This window comes from Podarcis raffonei, chromosome 10 (genome assembly GCF_027172205.1).
Source record: "Podarcis raffonei isolate rPodRaf1 chromosome 10, rPodRaf1.pri, whole genome shotgun sequence".
Classification (NCBI taxonomy): domain Eukaryota; kingdom Metazoa; phylum Chordata; class Lepidosauria; order Squamata; family Lacertidae; genus Podarcis; species Podarcis raffonei.
In genome coordinates, this window is record NC_070611.1 from 73,296,880 (window position 1) to 73,320,988 (window position 24,109).

The window sequence follows — 24,109 nt, forward strand, 5'->3', positions numbered from 1 at the left end:
GCTCGGGGGACAGCGGGGAGGCGCAGCGCGCCATCCCGCTGTTCCCCGACCTGGTTTGGGCTTCAGGCGGATATCTGGAAGCCTGGGAGCCCGGCGGGAAGTCGCGCCGGTCTCCCAAGACTTGCAGAGAGCTGCCTGTTCTGGGGGCTGGGGTCAAGGGAAGCTCAGGCTTCCCCCGCCCCAGCCCTGCGCCTTGGGGCGGGGAAATAATTTTTTTTCTTTATTTCCCCCCCAAAAAAACTAAATGCATCCTATGGGTCGGTGCGCCCTATGGAGCGTAAAATACGGTATTTTGTGCTGAGCAGTAAGAAGCTTTTACACAACCTTTCTGTCACCACCACCGTTTACCACCGTTGGTGAATATGCTGGTTCTTCCAATAGCCTCAGAAGATTACCATGAACGTTATCTGCATTACTAAAATCAGAAATATTTCCATCAAACCTAATAGGCAGGTTGTGGTGTTTTTTAAGGCTACTGCCAAGACAGTCTGTCTTGTTGCAGGCTGCTAGTTTATTAAATGTGCGTTTCTTTGGCTTATTCCGAGAAACTGGTCGCCTGACCGTGAAGTTGTTTTATGCCTTCTGGTACAAGGAGAAATTTCCTTATGGAATAAAGTATCTGAGCAATGAGCAAAAGATTGCAGATAACCACGACTATTGCAATGATGTCCGTCCACCTGATGCAATCCTGGGTTGGGTTCTGAGTCGCTTCGGTGCATGTTCAGGAAATATAATGGAAGGCGGAAAATGTTATCTACATGCATACATGCTCCACCAGAACCTCTGCTTTTTAATGCAAATTTGTTTGTGCTTCTTGTCATGTCCATTCCTTTCTGCTATCAAATAGCGCAGAGATACTTCACATCTTGCACAAAAGTAATAGATGTTTTAGTCACTCTGGCAAGCTAAGCGGAGGCAGGCCCACAGAGACGAGTAAATAACTCTCAGAAGTTGCTCCGAAGGGAACCAAGTCCACAAAGGTAAATCTGGGTCAATGGTTCCCAAAGTGGGCAGCAGCACCCCTTGTGGTGGGCAGTGGGATTACCTTGGGGGGTTCAAAGAGGAACGAGGGGTGCAGGGGGCGGGGCGCTGAAGCCTAGTGAATTAAAACCAGACAATGGGAAACTTGCATCACTTCATGAAGCCCATCCATTGCATTGAGAATCGACTGAATGGAGAAGTTGTTTTGAATATGGGATCTCTCTGGTCTTTCGGCAGTATTCTCTTACAGCTTCCTTCAATAATAATAATAATTTATTAATTATTTATTTATTACTTAGAGGAAAAAACCTACCAAACGTTTAGAAGACATCTGAAGACAGCCCTGTTTAGGGAAGCTTTTAATGTTTAATAGGTTATTGTATTTTGGTGTTCTGTTGGAAGTCACCCAGAGTGGCTGGGGAAACCGCCAAAAGACCCTTGGAGCTGGACTTCAGGGCTGAACGATGGGGGTGGAGATGCTCCTTCAGGTCTACTGGGCCTTTGAGGCCATTTAGGGCTTTGAAGGTCAGCACCAACATTGGAATTGTGCTCAGAAACGCACTGGGAGCCAATGCTGGTCTTTCCAGACTGGTGTTTTGTGGTCTCGGCAGCCGCTCCCAGTCACCAGTCTAGCTGCCACATTTAAAGCAGAACATGAATGCCTAATGCTTTTGCTGATGCAGATGCTTTTGGATTCAGAAGTGGGAAACTGTTCCATGTAGTTATCTGTCTATCTACCTTTTCATTTTGTCTTTCCTGCCAGGTAAAGATGGGAACAGGTGCTTCCTTCCATCTTCCCCTTCTGTTCTTCCTGGTCATCTCCTTTCTGCAAGGTACATCCTGCATGGGCTCCTATGCTTGCATCACTGATGACACTAACTGGTAGCTTAGTATGACGTGAACAAGCCTAGTCTTCACCAAGGCCAACTATCCTGACTGGTCCTACATGGGCCAGAAAAAAGCCAGGGAAGTCCCCAAATAGGAATTCTATCACAGGAGGGGAAAGGAAAAGGAAGAGGGGTGGGAATCAAATTGATTCCAAGCCGAAGGCCAGGCGGAACAACTCTGTCTTACAGGCTCTGCGGAAAGAAATCAGATCCTGCAGGGGCCTGGTCTCACGAGAGAGAGCATTCCACCAGGCCAGAGCCAGTGTTGAGAAGACCCAGGCTCTGGTTGAGGCTAATCTAACTTCCTTAGGGCCCGGGACCTCTAGGGTGTTGCTATTTATGGGGCATAACGGGAGAGGTGGTCCCATAGGTACAAGGGTCCTAGGCCATAATAAAAAAAGTTCCCTTTACATGCAGCACATATTTAAACTATAGAACTTGCTCCTTCAGGAAGCAGCAACGGCCACCAATTTGGATGGCTTTAAAAGAGGATTGGGCCAATTCATGGAGGAGAAGAGGGCTAGCAATGGCTGTTAGCAATGATGCCGAAGCTTCCACAGTTGGAGGAAGCAATGCTTCTGAATACCACTTGCTGGAAACTGAGGGAGGGCAGAAGCCTCCTGTGCTTGAATCCTGCTTTGAGGTTTCCCACAGGCATGTGGTTGGCTACTGTGAGAGCAGGAGGTGTCAGAACCGAGGATGAAAAGCCAGCTGGCTCGGACCCAGCTGCAGTGTCTCCCCTCTCAGCCTTGCCGCTGCGGAGATCCATCAGTCATCCTCCTCTGACGTGTGTCTGCGACTCAAGCTGCAGTGCACACATTACTCAGCGGTGTAAACTGCACAACAGATCAGGCCCGAGGAGTGGAAACGATACTAAACTACGCATTTATTATACATAAATCAGGACAAAGAAAACGTGGCTTCTCTCCTTGCCCTTCTTCTCGGAGAGAGAAAACAAAAGCAATACGGAGCGGAAGTTCCGCTCACGCCAACAATCTGTGCTGGAATGTAAACAGACATGTGACATGTAACAATCCACATATCTGCAGCAAAGGGTGGAATGGAATTCCCAACAGGAGGATGGACTAGTTCGGTGGCCTAATCCAGCAGACTCTTCTTAATAGGAAAATGTGGGACATTCACTAGAGAAATCTGGGGTGGGTTATGTTTGGAAAAGTTCTGTAGTCACCACTAGAGTCTTTGAGTTCAACATTTTGCTGGTGAAAGTCCATCAGCCTCCAGCCAAAAAACTTCCCCTCTTTCCCCTCAGCTGTTGGCTTCAGCCTTCACTGGTCTTCCATTAAAGGTCTACTGCCCCCTATTTATGCCCTGAATGGATTTCCCCACCTGCAGGAAACGGTTGTATTTCTGTATTCTGATCCACGAAGCCAAGCACTCTTGACCACAGCTCATGTTTTCCCTCTTCTCTAGCAAGCTCAGCAGGTTCTTCCTGCCCCACCGGTTGGATGTTCTTTGAGAAAAGCTGCTACGGACTCTTCATCCAGGTTCCCCTGAACTTTAAAGAGGCAGAGGTAAGGAGCAGGCCTGGGCCAAACCAGGGGGTGCAGTCTGAGAATGCTTATTCCCCCTCTTGTTCTGCAATAATCTAGCAGGCTTTAAACGGTGAGCGTTTTCCACATGTACCCATGGTAGGCTGGCCACGAGGGCAAGGTGGGGCAGAGCCCTACCAGTATAGTTTGGCAATACTTCAAGGCTCATCCAGACTTCTGCTGTTCTGCAGCAGCCCTGACCTTATGCCCTGAATTGAATCTTATCAGGTCTTGTGGAAAAAAGGAATTTTGCTTAACCAAGTTTCAGTTCTGCAGGTGTCCTAGGTACTAAGTCAGAACTCTGCCCACTACTTCACACTTGATTTGTTTGACTGCTCTATCCTAATAGCATGTCAATAATAATAATAATAATAATAATAATAATAATAATAATAATTGTACCTTGCCCATCTGGCTGGGTTGCAACATATGTATAGCTTCCAACATACCGTATATTTCGCTCTATAGGACACACTTTTTCCCCTCCAAAAATGAAGGGGAAATGTGTGTGCATCCTATGGAGCGAATGCAGGCTCCTTGGCTTCAGCGATAGCAACACGAAGCCTCCGAAGCGCAGAGGGAGCGCTCCCTCCGCACTCTGGAGGCTTCGCGTTGCTTTCGCTGAAGCCTGGAGAGCGAGAGAAGTTGGTGCGCACCGACCCCTCTCGCTCTCCAGGCTTCAGGGATAGCTGCCTGAAACCTTTGGAGCGCAGCGGGAACTCACGCTGCACTCCGAAGGCTTCGGGTTCATTTGCTGAAGCTGGGAGAGCTGCGCAGCACCCCTTCAGCGAAGCGGGAGGAGAAATGGAAGGGGCTCAGTTTCTCCTGCAGCTTCGCTGAAGGGGCGCTGAGCAGAGAGGGGGAGAATTTTTTTTTTCTGTTCTCCCCCTCCTATGGTCCGGTGCGTCCTATGGTCTGGTGCGTCCTATGGTCCGGTGCGTCCTATAGAGCGAAAAATACGGTATATAAAAGCATAATAAACATTAAGTGTTCAAAAACTTCCTTCAGATGTTTTCTAAAAGTTGTGTATTTCTTTATCTCCTTGAAATCTGCTGGGAGGGCGTTCCACAGCACGGGCACCACCACCAAGAAGGCCCTCTGCTTGGTTCCCTGTAATCTCACTTCTTGCAGTGAGGGAACCATCAGAAGGCCTTCGGAGCTGGATTTCAGGGTCTGGGCTGGACCATGGGGGTGGAGATGCTCCTTCAGGTATACAGGGCTGAAGCTGTTTAGGGCTCCTCATCCATGTGGTGTGACATCATCAGCACATCAAACATTTCTCTCCCTTCCACCTGCAGCAGCCAATGGGGTGGCAGGGAGGGGGTGGGGAAGACATGGCATGATGACATCACTCCGGTCAAGGATAAGTCAAGCTGCCAGTTACAAGGCAGGAGGGAGCTGTAAATTAGGGTTCCCCTGTGCCAGTTTTCCTGCCTTCTGCTTACACCCTTCCTCTTGGGAAGCAAGAATGCTGGTTTGGAGGAGAAAAAGATAAATGTCTCCTCTTACTGCTCAGAGTTGCACAATGACTGAGAAGCCTGCTGAGATGTTCAACCCAATTCAAGTGGCATTTCCTGCTCTCTAAAGTGAAACCTTTTGTCCGTGATCTCTCCCAGGAGCAGTGCCAATCTTCTGGGGGAAATAGCCACCTGGCCTCCATCATGAATGCTCAAGAAATGTCTATAGTGGCTGCATATGTCAAAGACCTCTATAAAGCTGGGAAACCTGTCTGGATTGGACTGCACTCCTACGACCTTCGGAAGGTCAGTAGAAGCAACCTTGGCTTCTCCTTTCTATCAGTGTTCTGAGTGCGGGAACTGCAGTCTATCTAAGGTCTATATTGCTTGTTTTATGTTGCCATGGCCATTGGCTAGTGCGAATAAAGTTTACCTTATCTAAGGTGTAGCTGTGGAGCAGGAAGACGGCATTGTGCCCACCTGCTTCTCCTAAGAAGAATCTGCTGGATCTGGCCAATGGCTCAATTAGTCTAGCATCCATCCAGATGCCTGGGAGAAACGTGTTAGCAGGATTCAAGCACAAGGGCCCTTTCCCTTCCTGTGGCTTCCAGCAACTGGGATCCAGAAGCTTTGCTGCCTCCAACAGTGGAGGCAGAACATAGCCATCCTGGCTAGGAGACTTCTGTAGCCCTCTCCTCCAGAATTGAGGAGCCTCACTTTTCTCCAGAAGCACCTCCTCACTGCCTGAGCAGGACACTCCACCACCAATGGGCACAGTCTTAAGTTTAGGGGAGGAGAGAGTTGTTGCTTATTCCTCGGCAAAGAGTCCCACCTCTTTGGTCTTTCTACAGAGCAAAGCATGGAAATGGACCGATTCCTCCGTAATCTCCTATCACAATTGGGCACCTGGGCAGCCCTCACAAGCTAATGGGGATGAGCTGTGTGTCGAGCTGATGGCAGAAGGTGAGTTGGAGGCGTCACAATTTGCATCCAGGAGCAGGTGCTTTAAGGCAGGGGTCAGCAAACCTTTTCAGCAGGGGGCCGGTCCACTGTTCCTCAGACCATGTGGGGAGCCAGACTATATTTTGGGGAAGAAGAAAAAAAGAACAAATTCCTATGCCCCACAAATAACCCAAAGATGTATTTTAAATAAAAAGGACACATTCTACTCATGTAAAAACACACTGATTCCCAGATTGTTTTCAGGCTGGATTTAGAAGGTGATTGGGCCGGATCCAGCCCCCGGGCCTTAGTTTGCCTACTATGCTTTAAGGTATATTGAGGTGAGAATGATCCATTGGAGGAATAAAATGGTTATTGGCAGACCTCTAAGAAGCCATGATCCCTATGTTATGTTATAAGGTCTTATATATAAAAAATAAAAGTTCATAAATGTACAAGGCGAACACATACATAAGTATATAAACCACATGTCTGAAACAGTGCAGGAGAACAATCTTGGAGCCATTTTGACTCTCTCAAATTCACCTCAAATATTTCTCTGCAAGGAGGAAGGAAATGGGTTAGGGTTGGGGTTAGGGTTAGGGTTTTCCAATTGTCTTTGGACTGTAGGGGCTTATATCTTCCTGTAAATACACTCTGGCAAGTATCTGTTAAGCTGAGCACACTATCAATATGTGTAAGAGATTTACCTTCTCAAAGGAATGGCCAGGCTACCCAGAAAAGGCAATCAGATAATAAGGCATGATCAGGCAGACAGGAGAGAAGCAACACAATCAAATTTCTGCTGGTGATGTTTGCATGATGTTTTGGGGGGTGGTCTCTGGCTACAGGGTGGGCAATTTCCGAAGTCTATATAAGGGCTTGTGCACCATTGTTCTGGGTTCCTCTCCTCCCTCCCTGAGTGGAATGAGTCGGGGACCCTGTTGCAACAGCTTTAGTAAACATCAGGCTTACTAGCTGCTTTCCTTCTCAATATTCTCTGGTTGGCCTCTGTTATTTTCTCCTACCGATAGAGAACCTACATAGGGACTTTACACGGGCTCTTGGATACCCCATAAGGGGAAAAGGAGCAGGTTTTCTTCCTTATAACACCTACCACACACTTACAACTAAAGATGGACACATCACTCCATGGAGGTTAGATGTGAGGATGTTCAATAATAGCCAAACAGTAAACAAGATACGTCTCAGGAAGGTCCCCTCCCAGAGCCACAGCGAGGACTCTGAGGAGGAGGGGTGGCAGGCCAGGGGAAATAGAGGCTTGCTTGAAGCTCCTCCTGTCCAGGAATGCAGCTGGAAATTCCCAAGATAGCGTAGGTCAGGTGGAGACAGGCCAGCCTTCAGAGGAACTGAAGCTTTTAGACATCACTCGGAGGAGGGTAGAGATTACCGTATTTTTCGCTCTATAGGACGCACTTTCCCCCCTCCAAAAATGAAGGGGGAAATGTGTGTGTGTCCTATGGAGCGAATGCAGGCTTTCACTGAAGCCTGGAGAGCGAGGGGGGTCGGTGCACACCGACCCCTCTCGCTCTCCAGCCTTCAGGAAGCTATCCGCCGGGCTCTGCAGGCTTGTGGATAGCTGCCTGCAGCCCGAAGCCCACCGGGCAGAAGGCTTGCGGATAGCGGCAAGCTCTGGGGGGGAAATAATTCCCCCCTTTATTCGCCCCCCAAAAAACTAGGTGCACCCTATGGTCCGGTGTGCCCTATAGAGCAAAAAATACGGCAATTCAGAGAAGGAGGGACAGGCTGTTCCCAAGTCCCCATGGGCTAGCAGAACGGGCAGAGTTGTAAGGTTGTAAGGTTGGAAATTTCCAAGATAGCATAGGTCAGATGGAGACAGGCCAGGCTTCAGAGGAACTGCAGCTTTTATCACTCAGAGGAGGGTAGAGACTAATTCAGGAAAGTAGGGACATGCTGTTCCCAAGTCCCCATGGGCTAGCAGAAGGGGCAGAGTCCAGGCTTAGCATCAGGCCAACAGGAGGTAAGTCGGCCAATGGAGTATGTCCTGTTGGCGAAAAGCCTGTCCTTCAGTTGGCTCAACGTCTTCACCAGAGGACTAGAGCTGGGGAGCTCGGAATGCAACTACTGTGTAACTACTAATAAATCTAAGTGCAATTAAACCATCAGCTTGCCACGTTCTTGGCAGGGGGGAGAGACGTCTGGAATCCTGACAATAGGGGGAAAATTATTAGACATAAGGCAAATTAATGAGAAAGGGCAAAGTACTCGAGCAATAATATGGGATACAATGAAAGCAGTGATGAGGGGAATTAGTATTAGGGAGTCCAGTAAATTGAGGGGGTGGGGTGGGGACAAAAAGAAGAAATGAAAAAGTTAGTGGAAGAAATTAGGACACTGGAAAACCATTGTATTAATGATAAAGATAAAAGTTTTTTGTCCTTTTTTTTCTTTCTTCTTTAAGTATATAAACTTTGTATACATGCTGAAAATTATAGTATAATAAGCCTTGTGATGTAATATGATAATGTTTACTGATGCAACATAAGAACTTTTATAAATAAATAAAACTGCAAAAATAATAATATAGTTTCATCATCATCATCATCATCCTCCGCCCATCTGGCTGGGTTTCCAGCTGAAAGATCAACAGACAGACCATTCATATATCTGCAGATTACTCTGTAAATTATGAACTGAGAAGGGGCAATCGAAAAGTTTTATGTAAATAAAAAAACTCTTTTCTTCCAGATTATTTAACATGGAAAGCTGCGCCATGTACAGGGAAGCATGCCTTCCTGTGCAGAACTCCTTTGGAGAAGAAACGTTAAATCAGGATTTCAACATGTCCAGAATCATGGAGAAATGGAAATGTCCCAGAGGAGAGGTGCTTCCCTCCCAACGGCACAAGTCACCCAGTGTCCTGGCCCTCCAGAGTGCCTGAGGTTAAATGTCGTCTGTTCTGGGCTGGGTTGATACAAATAAACTCTCTCTTCTGAGTACACATGGCGCTTTTGAGTTTGTCAACTTCAATCTTCTTGCTGTGATTCCTGAATTGCAGGGGGTGGGACTAACAGGAGGATCACATGACAGAGTCCCGTAGAAAACATCGACACACATCCGAAAGACATGTGCACGATATACAGCACACTAGCAGAGTCAGTGAAAGCAAATTGGCATCAAGCATTTTATTATTTACAGCAAAGAAAACGAAAGAAACATGGCAGGCTGTGTGAGCGGCTTCTCACACATCCTCTCTAGCCCTTAGCTGAACAGAGAACAAAGAGCGGAAGTTGTCAGCTTCACTTCCGCTCACACACACAGTGATAAGAAATGAAATCACCCGATCACGTGACCCCCTGCAATTGTGGCAGTGGAAAATACTAACATCCTCCCCCTTTTCCTTTGCAACTATTGCAGCGGCATCTAACACATTTGCAACATATGGTCAAACACATTTAGTTGTTCCTCGTTAGCAGCATTCGACAAAAGGTCAGCAGGAATTTCTTTTCCTGGATTGTTGCTGTTGAGTCGTTTAGTCATGTCCAACTCTTTGTGACCCCCTGGACCAGAGCACGCCAGGCACTCCTGTCTTCCACTGCCTCATGCTTGGTCAGACTCATGCTGGTCGCTTCGAGAACACTGTCCAACCATCTCGTCCTCCGTCGTCCCCTTCTCCTTGTGCCCTCCATCTTTCCCAGCATCAGGGTCTTTTTCAGGGAGTCTTCTCTTCTCATGAGGTGGCCAAAGTCTTGGAGCCTCAGCTTCAGGATCTGTCCTTCCAGTGAGCACTCAGGGCTGATTTCCTTCAGAATGGAGAGGTTTGATCTTCTTGCAGTCCATGGGACTCTCAAGAGTCTCCTCCAGCACCATAATTTGAAAGCATCAATTCTTCGGCGATCAGCCTTCTTTATGGTCCAGCTCTCACTTCCATACATCACTACTGGGAAAACCACATTTATCAATCCTCGTTTGATACAGCCTCTTGCACGAAATAACTTGATTTGCAAGTATTTGGTTCTTTGCTTACAACCTTCAGAATTTAGCAAAGCTAAGCAAGATTTGTTGTCCTGGTAAACCTGTACAGGACAAGATACATTCAATCTCATGGCACTTTTGAGTTTGTCACCTTCAGTCTTCTAACTGTGATTCCTACATTGCAGGGGTAAGACTAGATGACTCTTGGGGTCCCTTCCAACCCTACAATTCCATGCTCCTCGTAGAGCTTCCACCATCTGAAGGAATGGGTTGAACTCCAATAAGGCTACACATCACTTCTGGTTTACAGAAATGTATGGTCATCCTGGCATTTCGGCCTGACTTAAAGGTGAAGGGACCCCTGACCATTAGGTCCAGTCGTGACCAACTCTGGGGTTGCAGCGCTCATCTCGCTTTACTGGCCGAGGGAGCCAGCGTACAGCTTCCGGGTCATGTGGCCAGCATGACTAAGCCGCTTCTGGAGAACCAGAGCAGTGCATGGAAACGCCGTTTACCTTCCCACTGGAGCGGTACCTATTTATCTACTTGCACTTTGACGTGCTTTTGAACTGCTAGGTGGGCAGGAGCTGGGACCGAGCAACGGGAGCTCACCCCGTCACGGGGATTCGAACCGCCGGCCTTCAGATCGGCAAGTCCTAGGCTCTGTGGTTTAACCCACAGCGCCACCCGCGTCCCTCTCAGCCTGAGTTACTCTCTTTTTTAAAAATAATAATAAAATGGTTCCGTTTTTGGAAAGGACAGGGGTATTTTATTCCCGATATGATAGCAAATAATGGTCAGTTGCACTGGTCAACTTTTGCACTGTATTCCTTTTTGGGGAGACGATTTCAAATAACTCAAGCCATAATCTCCAACTGTCCCAAAAATGCCGGGACCGTCATGAAAATGTCACAACTCCTTACTTTGTCATGCAGAGTCCCAAATTCTCTAGGAGCCAAAGGAAAGTGGTGGTGGGTTCGAGTCCCAGTGCTCTCTCCCAGCTTGGAGGAAGAGGGGGATGAGAGGGCTGAGAGGGGTGGGAGGGGAGATAACAAACCAAAAACAGGGTGCCTTAAAGCAGTTGCAGTATCCTTGGCCAAACCAGAGTAGCAGGGAATGGGCTTCCTCAGAAGCAAGCCCCGTTAATCTCTCTGGGGCTGGATCACAGGTAATGGCTGAAATCGTATGAGGCGCACAACCCAAGTTGCCAGTAATGTGAACTGCGGCCCTATGGCTACTCAGAAGTAACAACAACAATTTATTTATACCCCGCCCACCTGGCTGGGTTTCCCCCGCCACTCTGGGCAGCTCCCAACAGAATATTAAAAACAAGATAAAACATAAAATGTTAAAAAAACTTCCCTAAAGATGTATTCTAAAAGTCAGATAGTTGTTTATTTCCTTGACATCTGATGGAAGGGCGTTCCACAGGGCAGGCGCCACCACCGAGAAGGCCCTGTGCCTGGTTCCCTGCAACCTCACTTCTCGCAGGGAGGGAACCGCAAGAAGACCCTCACAGCTGGACCTCAGTGTCTGGGTAGAACAACAGGGGTGGAGATGCTCCTTCATGTATACTGGGCCGAGGCTGTTTAGGGCTTTAAAGGTCAGCACCAACACATTGAATTGTGTTCAAAAATGTACTGGGAGCCAATGTAGGTCTTTCAGGACTGGTGTTATGTGGTCTCCAGTCCAGCAGCTGCATTCTGGATTACTTGTAGTTTCTGGGTCACCTTTAAAGGTAGCCCCACGTAGAGCACGTTGCAGTAGTCCTAGCGGGAGATAACCAGAGCATGCACCACTCTGGCAAGACAGTCTGTAGGTCAGGAGGGTGTCATCCTGCATACCAGATGGAGCTGGCTGACCTGTGCCTCCATGGACAGCTGTGAGTCCAAAATGACTCCCAGGCTGCGCACCTGGTCCTTCAGGGGCACAGTTGCCCCATTCAGGACCAGGGAGTCCTCCACACCTGCTCACACCCTGCCCCCCAAAACAGTACTTCTGTTGTCAGGATTCAACCTCAATCTGTTATCCACTATCCATCCTCTGCGCCAATCACCCCCCTGGGATTCTCTCCCCGGCCTGCGGGCAGCTAGACCTGCCCCTGGGTGCCCGAGCAGCTAGCTCCACCTCTGCTTCCAAGTCTGCCTTCCTATGGTTCTCATCATTGGCTCCAGCGCCACCTAGTGTCAGGCTCCCTGCCTTCTGCCCTGCCAGTGCCAATAGACACCGGACACTTGTCTGGGGAATGCACTCAGAAGACAAAAAAGTTATTGAGGAGTTAGTGATCTGACATGGTTACCCTTCCTGCCTCTGTTCCTGCCCTCTCCCTTGCTCTTGTGAAGTTTTTTGATGGTGTGAGAACAGTCTTTAATGTCCTGAGAATGTTGGGAGGAGGTGAAGCCCCCCTGCCAGTTGCCTTAATCATAGAATCATAGAATCATAGAGCTGGAAGAGACCACAAGGGCCATCGAGTCCAACCCCCTGCCAAGCAGGAAACACCCTCAGAGCACTCCAGACATATGGTTGTCAAGCCTCTGCTTAAAGACCTCCAAAGAAGGAGACTCCACCACACTCCTTGGCAGCAAATTCCACTGTCAAACAGCTCTTACTGTCAGGAAGTTCTTCCTAATGTTTAGGTGGAAGCTTCTTTCCTGCAGTTTGGATCCATTGCTCCGTGTCCGCTTCTCTGGTCAGTTGTGGAAGATAATGCTGGGTAGCTTCTTTGAAGTTGGACTTTGTTTTGAGAAAGTGAGGCATTGGGAGGGGGTGGCTACTGGAGGATCTGCACATAGCCAGCCTTGAAAGCTACACAGGTTATCTATAAAATCGGATAGTTTGGGCAGAGTTTCTTTGAAGCTTCTGAATGGACTGATCGACCGAAGGACTACTTGGAGGAGTCACTTCACTGCTTCTTGAGGACTTCTAAGTGGGAGACTGAAGTGCTTGCTTGATACATATACATCACTTGCTGCCTTAGAATAAAATCTTTAACCTTCTCACTCACTTGTGTATTCTGTATTGCTTCTGAATCTCATTTTAAAAGAACCACCTTGCCTTTGGCAAGACAGCACCACAGTGACAAGCAGTGCAATGGATGAGCCTCACCCTGGGAAAACCTCCTCCTGCTTCACCCTCAAGAAAGAAGGGCATTTTCGCTGGCCAGGTTTAATTCAAATCCATCAAACCTCCTTGGGGGAAGGTTCTCAGGCAGGGTGGAAGGAGAAAGAACTTGCCCACGTGAAGACCACCTGGTGGAAACCCTCACACATATGAGACCTGGTCTGAACAAAGACATTGGATTCTTATCTCATTATACATGACAAAGCCATTTTTCACCTTCTCACCCCTTGCTTTTTCCTGTAAGACCTATTGCAGTCGTTAAGAGTCGTCAACAGGCTCATCACAGCTATCTGCCAATCACCCATTCCCACCACCCTTCTGAGTAATACCCCTCCCCACCTTCTCACTATATAGAAGGATCTGGCAACTTCTGTTTCAGTGTATCTGAAGAAGTGTGCATGCACACGAAAGCTCATACCAAGAACTAACTTAGTTGGTCTTTAAGGTGCTACTGGAAGGGAAAATTTTTTTTTGTTTTGACTATGGCAGACCAACACGGCTACCTATCTGTAACTTACACATATGGTTCTCAATTGTAAACTATATGCTGATCTCCGCCAGCAATTTCTAGATCAACTCTGTATCCCCAAATGGAAACCAGAGTTGGAGGTCATACATTTACTATTACTGGGGAATGATCAGGAGCTCACCAAGTTAGTGGCTAATTTGGTTTTTTGTTGTCGAAATACACTGCAGACCAAGAGATGTGACGATAGACTGCTCTGCCTCCTTACTTTTAGCAAATGTTTTGTGCCACTGGGGAAGTGGTAATTCTGTATTGATTTGTTTGGGATGTTTGTATGTGATGCCAATAAAATGATTGATGATGATGATACAAGCAGTGCCAGATTTACATATAAGCTAAACAGCCTATAGTTTAGGGCCCCACTGTCTTGTGCGCCCCACCAAAAAAAGTCAAGAAAAAAACCTGGATGTATATTTCCAAAACAGAACATAAAAAACAACAACAAATAAAATAAAACCTACATACAGCAACAGTGTTTTGTGTTGTGTAGGCTCCTATGATGTAAGTCATGGGCCCCGCCTGCTAGTCTGCTCCCTAAAATATCCCTGGTTTGCTCCTTTCTATATACAGTGGTACCTCCAGTTGTTGTTGTTTAGTCGTTTAGTCGTGTCCAACTCTTCGTGACCCCATGGTACCTCCAGTTACAAACTTAATTTGTTCCAGAGGGCCGTTCTTAACCTGAAACTGTTCTTAACCAGAGGCGTGCTTTTGCTAATGGCGCCGGCGGCACACGATTTCTGTTCTCATCCTGGGGCAAAGTTCTCAACTTGATGTAACTCTTCCAGGTTAGTGGAGTTTGTAACCTGAAGTGTTTCTAATCTGAGGCATTTGTAACTCGAGGTACCATTGTATAGGGTGCCAACATTCTGCATGGACTGGTTGCATGGCTACACGGGCAAATGGCTTGAGATACCTATTAGGTCCATAAATTACCATATAGCATATATTCCACACAAAAAACAGCAACCATTTGTTGTTGCCAAAGGACAGCTGGACATATCAAGGGACCCATTGCCTTCGGTAGCTTAGGGCCTCATCAAACCTAAATCTGGCCCTGTGTGACTGGCAGAAGGAGAGCACACGATGCAAATTGGGAAAGGTATGTACAGTTTTCTCAGGCTCCAGAATTTATACAGATTGCAGAATTCTGCCCTTATGGGCACAGAATTTTGATTTTTTTCCTTCAAGCTCACAAAACAGGGAAATTAACAAATATTACAGTTATGGAGATCTTTGCCTCCCTGCCCCCTATAAAGCCCACCATGCAGAAATGGGAAAACCCACACTTCCCAGCCCCGCTTCAACTCACCCACGCTTAAGACAACTGGATAGACTAAGGGGGATCCAGCCAAAGAATCTGGGAACAGGGAGACCCAAAGGTGTAGCCGCCTCACTAAACCCAGCCCCCCAGCTCTGAGGACCCTCCCATCAAACCTAAATCTGGCCCTGGCTACAAACTAAGTACAAGTCTTCAGACATCTGACAAACAGGACTCTAGTTCGAGCGCATGGGAGCACTTTCCATGTGGGCAAAGCAAAACGGTGTGAAAGGATGCAGGTGGAAATTAATGAGTAGATGAAACCCATGGCAGCTGCGAGGCTGGAGCTGTTGAGTGGTTGCCAATCCCCTCACTGTCTCTGCTTTCTCAAGCTACTTTCCACACCTTTTCTTTCTTTTTGTAGCATTCTGCGAGTGACAAGGAGGAGGAGGAGGAGGAGTTTGGATTTGATATCCCGTCTTTCACTCCCCTTCAGGAGTCTCAAAGCGGCTAACATTCTCCTTTCCCTTCCTCCCCCACAACAAACACTCTGTGAGGTGAGTGGGGCTGAGAGACTTCGAAGAAGTGTGACTGGCCCAAGGTCACCCAGCAGCTGCATGTGGAGGAGCGGAGACGCGAACCCGGTTCCCCAGATTACGAGACTACCGCTCTTAACCACTACACCACACTGGCTCTCCACACCACACAAGAATGGCCCTGGCCCCGCATTTTCTGCCTCCCATACACAGCTGCATCCTAGACCTTGCTGGGTGCCCACCCACATTAAGAGTCCGAACCAGGTCAGGGGTGGGAAGAATCAAAGATCCAGCTTCCAGCAAGGAACATGAAGTGCCTGTTCTGCCAAATCAAAGGAGCTGCTGGGCTGTGGGCGCCATTTTGGCTTTCCACCTCCGCAACCTGACTTGCCCGGTTCCTGCATTTTTGGCTGCCTCCAGGCTCATTATTTCGTGGAAGGAGAAAGAGTAACCCAGATGATCAAGGGGAATCAAGAAGGCTGCAGAGTTGGAAACTTTTAAGGCCACTTCTGCACCAAACTTTTAAAGCAGTATCACACTGCCTGAAGCAGCCATGGCTTTTCCCAAATAATCCTGAAAACTGTGGCTTGTTAAGGGTGCTGAGAAATAATTGTTCTTGTCCCGGAGCTATAATTCCCAGCCTTCCCTGGGGAGAGGGATTGATTGTTAATAGGAGTCTCCTATCACCTTCCAGCATGCGGGTGGCGCCTACAGAGCCTAGGACTTGCCGATCAGAAGGTTGGCCGTTCGAATCCCCAAGACGGGGTGAGCTCCCGTTGCTCAGTCCCTGCTCTTGCCAACCTAGCAGTTTGAAAGCACGTCAAAGTGCAAGTAGATAAATAGGTACTGCTCCAGGGGAAAGGTCAACAGTGTTTCCGTGCACTGCTCTGGTTCACCAGAAGTGGCTTAGTCATGCTGGCCACATGACCCAGAAGCTGTACTCCGGCTCCCTCGGCCAATAAAGTGAGATGAGCGTCGCAACCCCAGAGTCGGCCATGACTGGACCTGATGGTCAGGGGTCCCTTTACCTTTAACACCTTCCAGCAGCCTTAACAAACTACAACCCCCAGGATTCTTTGAGGAAAGAATGGAAATTTATGGAAGTAGACATGCATGGGAAAAACAGAGAACAGTTTTCTCTATCTAGAGGCGATGGGAGCCAGGTGCAGTGTTATACAGTGGTTCCCCTCCTTCCTCCTGGGCCATGTCCAGAAAGTGGTGTTGGGGGATGAGTGTTCAGACCCCTGGGCTCTCCCTTGTGTGGTGCCTCAGGGCTCTGTCCTCTCCCCCATGCTTTTTAATATTTATATAAAGTTGCTGGGAGAGATCATCAGGGGGTCTGGGCTGGGTGTCCATCAATATGCAGATGATACCCAGCTCTACTTCTCTTTCAAATCAGAACCAGTGAAGGCAGTGAAGGTCCTGTGTGAGTGTGTGGAGGCAGTTTGTGTTGTGTTTTATGTTTTATTTATGTAAATTGTTTTGCAATTTTAAAAAGTTCTTAAAAGATGTTGGAGGCATCACTCTGAAAGTTAACATATTCCACCCACCACGTTCAGTTTGTTTGGACTTTTCCGTAACCATTAACTGCTCACTTGCCACGGGGTTTCTGCGTGGGATCACGGTGCTCGCGTTTGATGCCTGCAATCGCCGTCCCCGCAACTGTTGGTCGATAAATGCCCCAGGAGAGTTGAGAATTCTCTAGAGGAAGGAAGAGAGGTTTCGGCATTTTGGACAACCAAAGCAGAGGGACAGGTGAGTAGCCTTTGCGGCTGGGTCTCCTTGGTTCTGCCAGTAATTGCAGCTCCTTTGATGAGATGAAACCCAAACGGTGCTACCTTTGAAATGTAGACGCCTATTCTCATTTGCTCCTGATGGATGCGTTTATTAAATTATCTGAGGTATTGCTGGTTAACTTTACAGAAATGCCACGAACCTCTTGCCAAATTCAAGTCTGTGTATTGTTTTTGGGGTTTTTTGTAAAAAAGAAAAGAAAAAGAAAATTGAGGGGCAATGCTGCTTTGATAAGCAGGGAGAAAGAAATCTATGAATATGAGTGGGGAGAAGGGAAAAGAAATTCCGGTAGTATTCCTGCATCTGCAGGGGGTTGGACTAGACGACCCTCAAGGTCCCTTCAAAGGTTCTGTGATTCTAATAGCTGGCTGGGTCAGGCTGGTGGCCCACCTGTTCAAGCATCCTGTTCTCACAGAATTAGAAGAAAATGTTCTCTCTCCACAGGTGCAGATGGGGCCGTTCTCTCCCTTCAACCTCTCCCTTGCGGTTTTCCTGGCTTTCCTTTCCCTGCAAGGTATGACTAAGTTGGGCTCATCAAACCCTGGTTGAGACGAGCCAAGTAAAGTCTTCTCCAAAACCAAGTGGGCTCGGCACCCGGCCACCCCTCTTCAATGGACAACTGCTTGCTCCACCCTCATTGCCACTTCCCCCCAGGTCAGCCTTTGCCAACCTGGTGCCCTCCAACTGCTTGGACTACAATTCCCAGCAGCCTCAGCACCACACAGCTGTGCTGTGTTTTAGCCCAACGCATCTGGCAGGCACAAGGCTGCTCTAGGGTTTCCTTCAGCTTCTCGGTCTTTATTAGGCTTGCATTGCCATCCTCCTTCCCTCCCTCTTAAGGCCTCACCTTGGACAGTACTTCAGCTTTCCCTTCTCTTTCACCAGGCGCAGACTCCAGCTGCCTCACAGGCTGGCTCAAGCGAGGAAATCAATGCTTTGGGTTCTTCAATGTTACTATGCAATGGCAAGATGCAGAGGTATGGGACCAAGAGTGGCTTGAACCAGGGATGTATTTCATTAAAAACTTAAGCACAGTAAAAGAGCCAGCAGGATCAGGCCAACACATCTAGTGCAATCTCCTGTTCCCAAAGCAGCCAACCACAGGCTTACAGGAAGCCTGCAAGATGGATTTGGGTGCAAGAGCACTCTCTCTTCCTGCGGTTTCCAGCAGCTAGTATTCAGAAGCTTACCGTATTTTTCGCTCTATAAGACACACTTTTTCCCTCCTAAAAAGTAAAGGGAAATGTGTGTGCGTCTTATGGAGCGAATGCAGGCTGCGCAGCTATCACTGAAGCCAGAACAGCAAGAGGGAGCACTGTGCAGTGATCCCTCTTGTTGTTCTGGCTTCTGGGATTCAGAATATTTTTTGTATTGTTTTCCTCCTCCAAAAACAAGGTGTGTCATATGGTCTGGTGTGTCTTATAGAGCAAAAAATACAGTAACTCTTTGTGGGGTGCATCCCCCTGGGGAAAAAACTGGCTTTGCAAACTCCCAGGCTGTGCTTGCCTTGACTTGCGTCCTTATCAGGGATTTGGCTCACTGCTTGTTTGTGCTTGTGGTTCTCATGAGTGGGATGCAGGTGGCGCTGTGGGCTAAACCGCTGAGCCTCTTGGGCTTGCCGATCAGGTGGTCGGCGGTTCGAATCCCCGCAACGGGGTGAGCTCCCGTTGCTCTGTCCCAGCTCCTGCCCACCTAGCAGTTCGAAAGCTCAGCAGTTCAAATAGATAAATAGGCAGTGCTTTTTTCTGGGGGTACGCATACCCCTAAATATTTTGTGAATCTACGTTTGGCCTCACTGAGGGGTAGTATTTCAATATGAGTCGGAAAATGAGAGTACCCCTAAACCTTTTTTTAAGAAAAAAAGCACTGTAAATGGGTACCGCTGTGGTGGGAAGGTAAACAGTATTTCCATGCGCTCCGGCACTTCTCATGGTCCTCTGTGCACCAGAAGCGGTTTAGTCCTGCTGGCCACATGACCCGGAAACCTGTCTGTGAACAAACGCCACAGGCCCCCTCAGCCTGAAAGCGAGATGAGCGCCGCAACCCCAGAGTCGCCTTTGACTAGACCAAACTGTCCAGGAGTCCATTACCTTTTACCTTCTCATGACACCAACTCAGTTCATGCTGGTACTTAGTGCATTCTAGAGCATGGTGCTGATAATGCAAAGGTCACAGGTTTGATCCCCGTACGAGATCGTTGCACATTCCTGCATTGCAGAGGGTTGGACTAGATGATCCTTGGTGTCTCTTCCAACTCTACAATTCTAGATTTCTGTAATTTTTGCAGTACAGTGGTACCTCGGGTTAAGTACTTAATTCGTTTCAGAGGTCCGTTCTTAACCTGAAACTGTTCTTAACCTGAAGCACCACTTTAGCTAATGGGGCCTCCTGCTGCCGCCGATTTCTGTTCTCATCCTGGAGCAAAGTTCTTAACCCGAGGTACTATTTCTGGGTTAGCAGAGTCTGTAAGCTGAAGTGTATGTAACCCGAGGTACCACTGTACATGCTCAGCCCGTGGTGGTTACATGGACTGCAAATGTCTCCTCTTACTGCTCAGAAGTTGCTGTCCAGGCACAGGGACAGAATGAAGGAGAAGCCTACTGAAATGTTCAAGTCAATTCCAATGGCGTCCCCCATTCTCTGGGGTGCTCTTTTTTGGTCTCCCTCAGGTTGCCTGCCAGGCCTTTGGTGAGAATGGCCATCTTGCCTCCATTCACGATGAAGACGACATGAAGGCCCTGTCGCAACATCTGAGCCAGAACTATAAAGGGAGTCAACATATATGGATCGGGTTGCACAACCCCAACACTGGGAGTGAAAACGTGAGTCTGGGCAGGCGGTGCTCTTTCTAATCAATATTCAGGGACTGTTCAAAATGGCAGCCGCAAGGGGCAGGGAAACCAGCTGAAAATATTGAAATTTCAGCTCCGGTCGTCCGAGCTGATAAGGCTCATCTTTTTGAGCCCTCCCAGCAGAGCATTAAAACAACAAAGTCCACAACGGAAGGGCGAGGCAGGTATGGCTACATTGCTATGCTTTATTACTAAGCTATGCAGAGAGCAAAGAATATACATGTTCTCTCTATGAGAGCAGAGAGCAACAGAAGAAAGGAAAACGAAAGAACAAAGGAAACAGGAAACCAGTAACGTCATATCCCGTCTCCCTTTCCCGTGAGAATCCAACAGTATCTGGACTGTGGAATGTAAACACAGCCCTGTAACTTGCAAGCAGCTGCTCAGCAAGTAAACAGAAACTAACAGTTCCTGCATGGAGGGAAAGAGCAGAAAAGGGAACACAGGTGTCAGGTGAGCGTTTAGGAAAATGGTTAGCCATCCACCTTTCTGGGAAATACCTGAGAGTCCAGCATGCAAGTCAGAGCTCTGTCTTAACTTTGACCATACGGGGCTGTCTTTGGAAGGTGGCTGGATGGAGAAGATGATGACTGGTCTCCCACACCTTTATCATCTCTGAAGAAGAGGGGATCGTGGCAGGTATGCTTTTTGTGAAAGTGGGGCTGCCGTGGGGTGGGGGAGAGAACAGCTGTACCTGCCAAGATCTCCTCTTCAGCATGAACATTGGAGGACCAAGTCTTGATCCTTTCCAACAAGGTGGGGGGGGGGAAGAAATCCTTTTTTTCTTTTTCTTTTTGCAAATGGCATAGCCATTTTCTCAACATTTGCAAATTTCTCCAGTGCATGCTTGCTCAGAGGCAAGTTCCTCTAGCTTTATGTCTCTGCTGTCTTATCCCGGTGCTTTTTCCCCTGGGGGTACACAGGGGTACACATACGTCATTTGGCCTCATTGAGGGGCAGTATTTAATATGAGCAGGAAAATGAGAGTAGCTCCTAAACGTTTTTTTTAAAGACAAAAGACACTGTCTTATACTTTGAAGGGAAAAAAATGAATGAATTCCTGTGCCCCACAAATAACCCAGAGATGCATTTTAAATAAAAGCACACATTCTACTCATGTAAAAACACGCTGATTCCTGGACCGTTCGCGGGCCAGATTTAGAAGGCAATTGGGCTGGATCCGGCCACTGGGCCTTAGTTTGCCTACCCATGGTCTTATCCTATGCAGTAGCTTCAGAAATCTCTAGGCCTCAGGTTTTAGGATAACATTATCAGGTTGACACAAGTTAACCGGATGCAGTCTGCTTTCCAACTATGCCAAATTTTAGTAAGCAGGGAGTGGAAAAATGAGGAGGCAACGCTTTCTCTTCTCTTTTATTTATTAAAATGTATGCACCCCTATATTGGTTCTTTTAAAACAAAAGCAAACCGACAAACCTCAAGGCTGTTTTGTAGTGGTGGTTAGGAACATGATTGCAGGAAGGACTTTTAAAAAATGAAGGACCCAAACCGATGGGTTACAAGAGAGGAGATTCCGACTAAACATACAGAAAAACTTTCGGACAGTAAGAGCTATTCAAAGCAACGACAAACAGACCTATGGTCACGTAAAACATACTCAATAAACACATGAGACGTAACTGGGTGTGTTCTTAGATAAATAAGATATACTATTCATAGTATCAAATTGTAAATTTCAACAGAAATAACTCATAAAGTTCAACAAATGAAAAAAGCAGAAGACCCAGTGGATCAGATCATTCTATAGCCAGTTCATGCATAAGGTCCATCTGTGTAATGGTGTCCATTCCACCTGTCTGTTCATAAAGTCCAAACCATCCACATGAAAGGTTGTTTTGTTGTTGTTTAGTCGTTTAGTTGTGTCCGACTCTTCGTGACCCCCTGGACCAGAGCACGCCAGGCACTCCTGTCTTCCACTGCCTCCCGCAGTTTGGTCAAACTCATGTTTGTAGCTTCAAGAACACTGTCCAACCATCTCGTCCTCCGTCGCCCCCTTCTCCTTGTGCCCTCCATCTTTCCCAACATCAGGGTCTTTTCCAGGGAGTATTCTCTTCTCATGAGGTGGCCAAAGTACTGGAGCCTCAGCTTCAGGATATGTCCTTCCAGTGAGCACTCAGGGCTGATTTCCTTCAGAATGGAGAGGTTTGATCTTCTTGCAGTCCATGGGACTCTCAGGAGTCTCCTCCAGCACCAGAATTCAAAAGCATCCATTCTTCGGCGATCAGCCTTCTTTATGGTCCAGCTCTCACTTCCACACATCACTACTGGGAAAACCAGAGCTTTAACTATAGGGACCTTTGTTGGCAAGGTGATGTCTCTGCTTTTTAAGTTGCTGTCTAGGTTTGTCATTGTTTTTCTCCCAAGAAGCAGGCGTCTTTTAATTTTGTGACTGCTGTCACCATCTGCAGTGATCATGTCTAAGACAAGGATTTCCGGAATATTGGCCTTGTTTCGCCGTCCTGGGCTTCATCAGTACTTAAAGCTCTAAATAACGCAAATAAATACAATATCACGATCTCACACATTTTACAGAAAAAATAATATAAAACCATAAATAACTGTACATACCATATGTGATATTGCAGGACAGTGGATCTTATGGCATATTAGTAGCTGCAGTAAGCAGCAACTGTTACAAAGTACGGTTATATGGACTAGCACAATATTGATTGGGTTACAGGTGTTGGCAATCCACTATTCTGCAGTGGAACAGATTCCCACGAGAGATGATGGACTCTCCTTCCTTGGAGATCTTTAAGCAGAAGTTGCGTGACCATCTGCCATGGATGCTTTAGCTGAGATTCCTGCTGAGATTAGCAGAGATAAGTCCCTGCAACGTGGGAACTGGGATTCTGAGTCTCCAGATGTTCTTCTTATTCCCATTGATTGGACAAGGGAAGAATGGGCTGGAGAAGTCCCTTTCTTCCTCAGCAGTGACGATGTCTCTTTTGCTCTCTTTCTATAGAACTGGCAGTTCAAATGGACAGATGGCACCACTGGAAGATACACTCCTTGGGCGCCTGGGCTACCCAGTATTGACACCGACGAACACTGCGTGGAACTCTTCAGCAATGGTGAGGAGCAAAAGGAGGAAGCCATGGGGTGCTTCAGAGATGGAGGCTGAAGCACTGGAGGAAGAGGCAGGGAAGGGAAGGGCCAGGTGTTTCCCCACCCTCTCCTGCACCACTGACTCCCAGAACCAGGAGGTGACTGAAGTGGGAAGAGCGGAGGACGTTTCCATGTAGGCATAGTCTCTGGCTACATGTGTGCAGCCTGTGAGGGGAAGGTGCATAAACTGGTGGGGCAGGATGGCCCCCTGTTGCTGCAACTGTTCCATCAAGATCCACCTATGAATAGCTGCCTAGATGCTACACTGGGGGGGGGGTGTTTATCCACCACTGTGGAAACTGTGCTGGGCCCAGGGGTTAACCCGAGCAATGCAGTCCAGGTTCGGTCCCGAATCCAAGGATTCTGTGAGGAGTCAGTCCAACAGGGCCAAGGCAAGTCTCAAGGCAGGAAACTAGGTAGGTCAGACACAGGGTCTCAGGCAGGTTCCAGCAAGCAGCAATGTTGCTCCCGCAACCTGGGGCAGGGCCCAACAGCCTTTTATCTCTGTCGGAGTAACGGCCGTCCTGATCCCCCGGTGACTCACCTCCCTGTCTTGCCCGAAGATGAGCACTCCTCCTGCGAGTACTCAGGTCTCTCCTTCTCTCAGACCTTAGTCTCTGCTGCTCGGGAGATGATGGTGGGTTACTAGACCCAGAGGCCACCTCAGCCTCTCCTGACCCAACTGGTAATGGAGCAGCTGTAGGTGATGGCCCAGCTGAAGGCAACACGGTTATCCCTGCATCTGGAGCCAGGGCAGGCTCAGGCCCCTGACTTGGCCCAGGTGGTCCTTGTTGCAGGGGAACCTGTGCAGACTGGGGCTCTTCAGAATCAGGCCCCAGACTTGGTTCAGATGATGCCTGAGGCAGAGGATCCAGTGCGGATTGAGACTCCTCTGGTTCCGAATCTGAGCCTGAGTCCCAGGCCATCACAGAAACTACTGTGTCAGCTTTGACAATAGAGAGTTAACTATCTGCCCTGGGGTCCCTTTGGGTGGGGAGCACCCTTGGCGTCACAGCTGGAGAACGGTGCATGGTTTCCGAGCACTGGGTTGCTTCTAGTGGGCCCCTGTAACTCCCTGCCACATGTTTCCAATACTTCCTGCCGCCCCGACAAAGTTGGA

The 24,109-nt window shown here is 48.0% G+C and overlaps 2 protein-coding genes across 4 annotated transcripts; both read left to right on the forward strand.

Annotated features, from left to right (window-relative positions):
- Positions 1-1,719: 1,719 nt before the first annotated feature.
- On the forward strand, positions 1,720-8,800 carry LOC128422412 (regenerating islet-derived protein 4-like). 3 transcript variants are annotated; one of them, XM_053406395.1, is made up of 5 exons: positions 1,720-1,814; positions 3,300-3,400; positions 5,035-5,181; positions 5,727-5,838; positions 8,548-8,800. In XM_053406395.1, the coding sequence occupies exons 1-5, from the start codon at positions 1,751-1,753 to the stop codon at positions 8,625-8,627; spliced, it is 504 nt and encodes a 167-aa protein (XP_053262370.1). In that variant the 5' UTR covers positions 1,720-1,750; the 3' UTR covers positions 8,628-8,800. The 3 variants fall into 3 exon arrangements, with proteins under 3 accessions (XP_053262370.1, XP_053262372.1, XP_053262371.1); XM_053406397.1 differs by lacking the exon at positions 1,720-1,814 and adding an exon at positions 2,909-2,961 and having other exon boundaries at positions 3,304-3,400; XM_053406396.1 differs by lacking the exon at positions 1,720-1,814 and adding an exon at positions 2,948-3,025.
- An 8,133-nt stretch (positions 8,801-16,933) lies between these two features.
- On the forward strand, positions 16,934-23,005 carry LOC128422524 (C-type lectin-like). Its single transcript, XM_053406617.1, has 5 exons — positions 16,934-16,969; positions 17,453-17,522; positions 17,894-17,985; positions 19,678-19,830; positions 22,847-23,005. The coding sequence occupies exons 2-5, from the start codon at positions 17,459-17,461 to the stop codon at positions 23,003-23,005; spliced, it is 468 nt and encodes a 155-aa protein (XP_053262592.1). The 5' UTR covers positions 16,934-16,969; positions 17,453-17,458.
- The last annotated feature ends 1,104 nt before the right edge of the window (positions 23,006-24,109 follow it).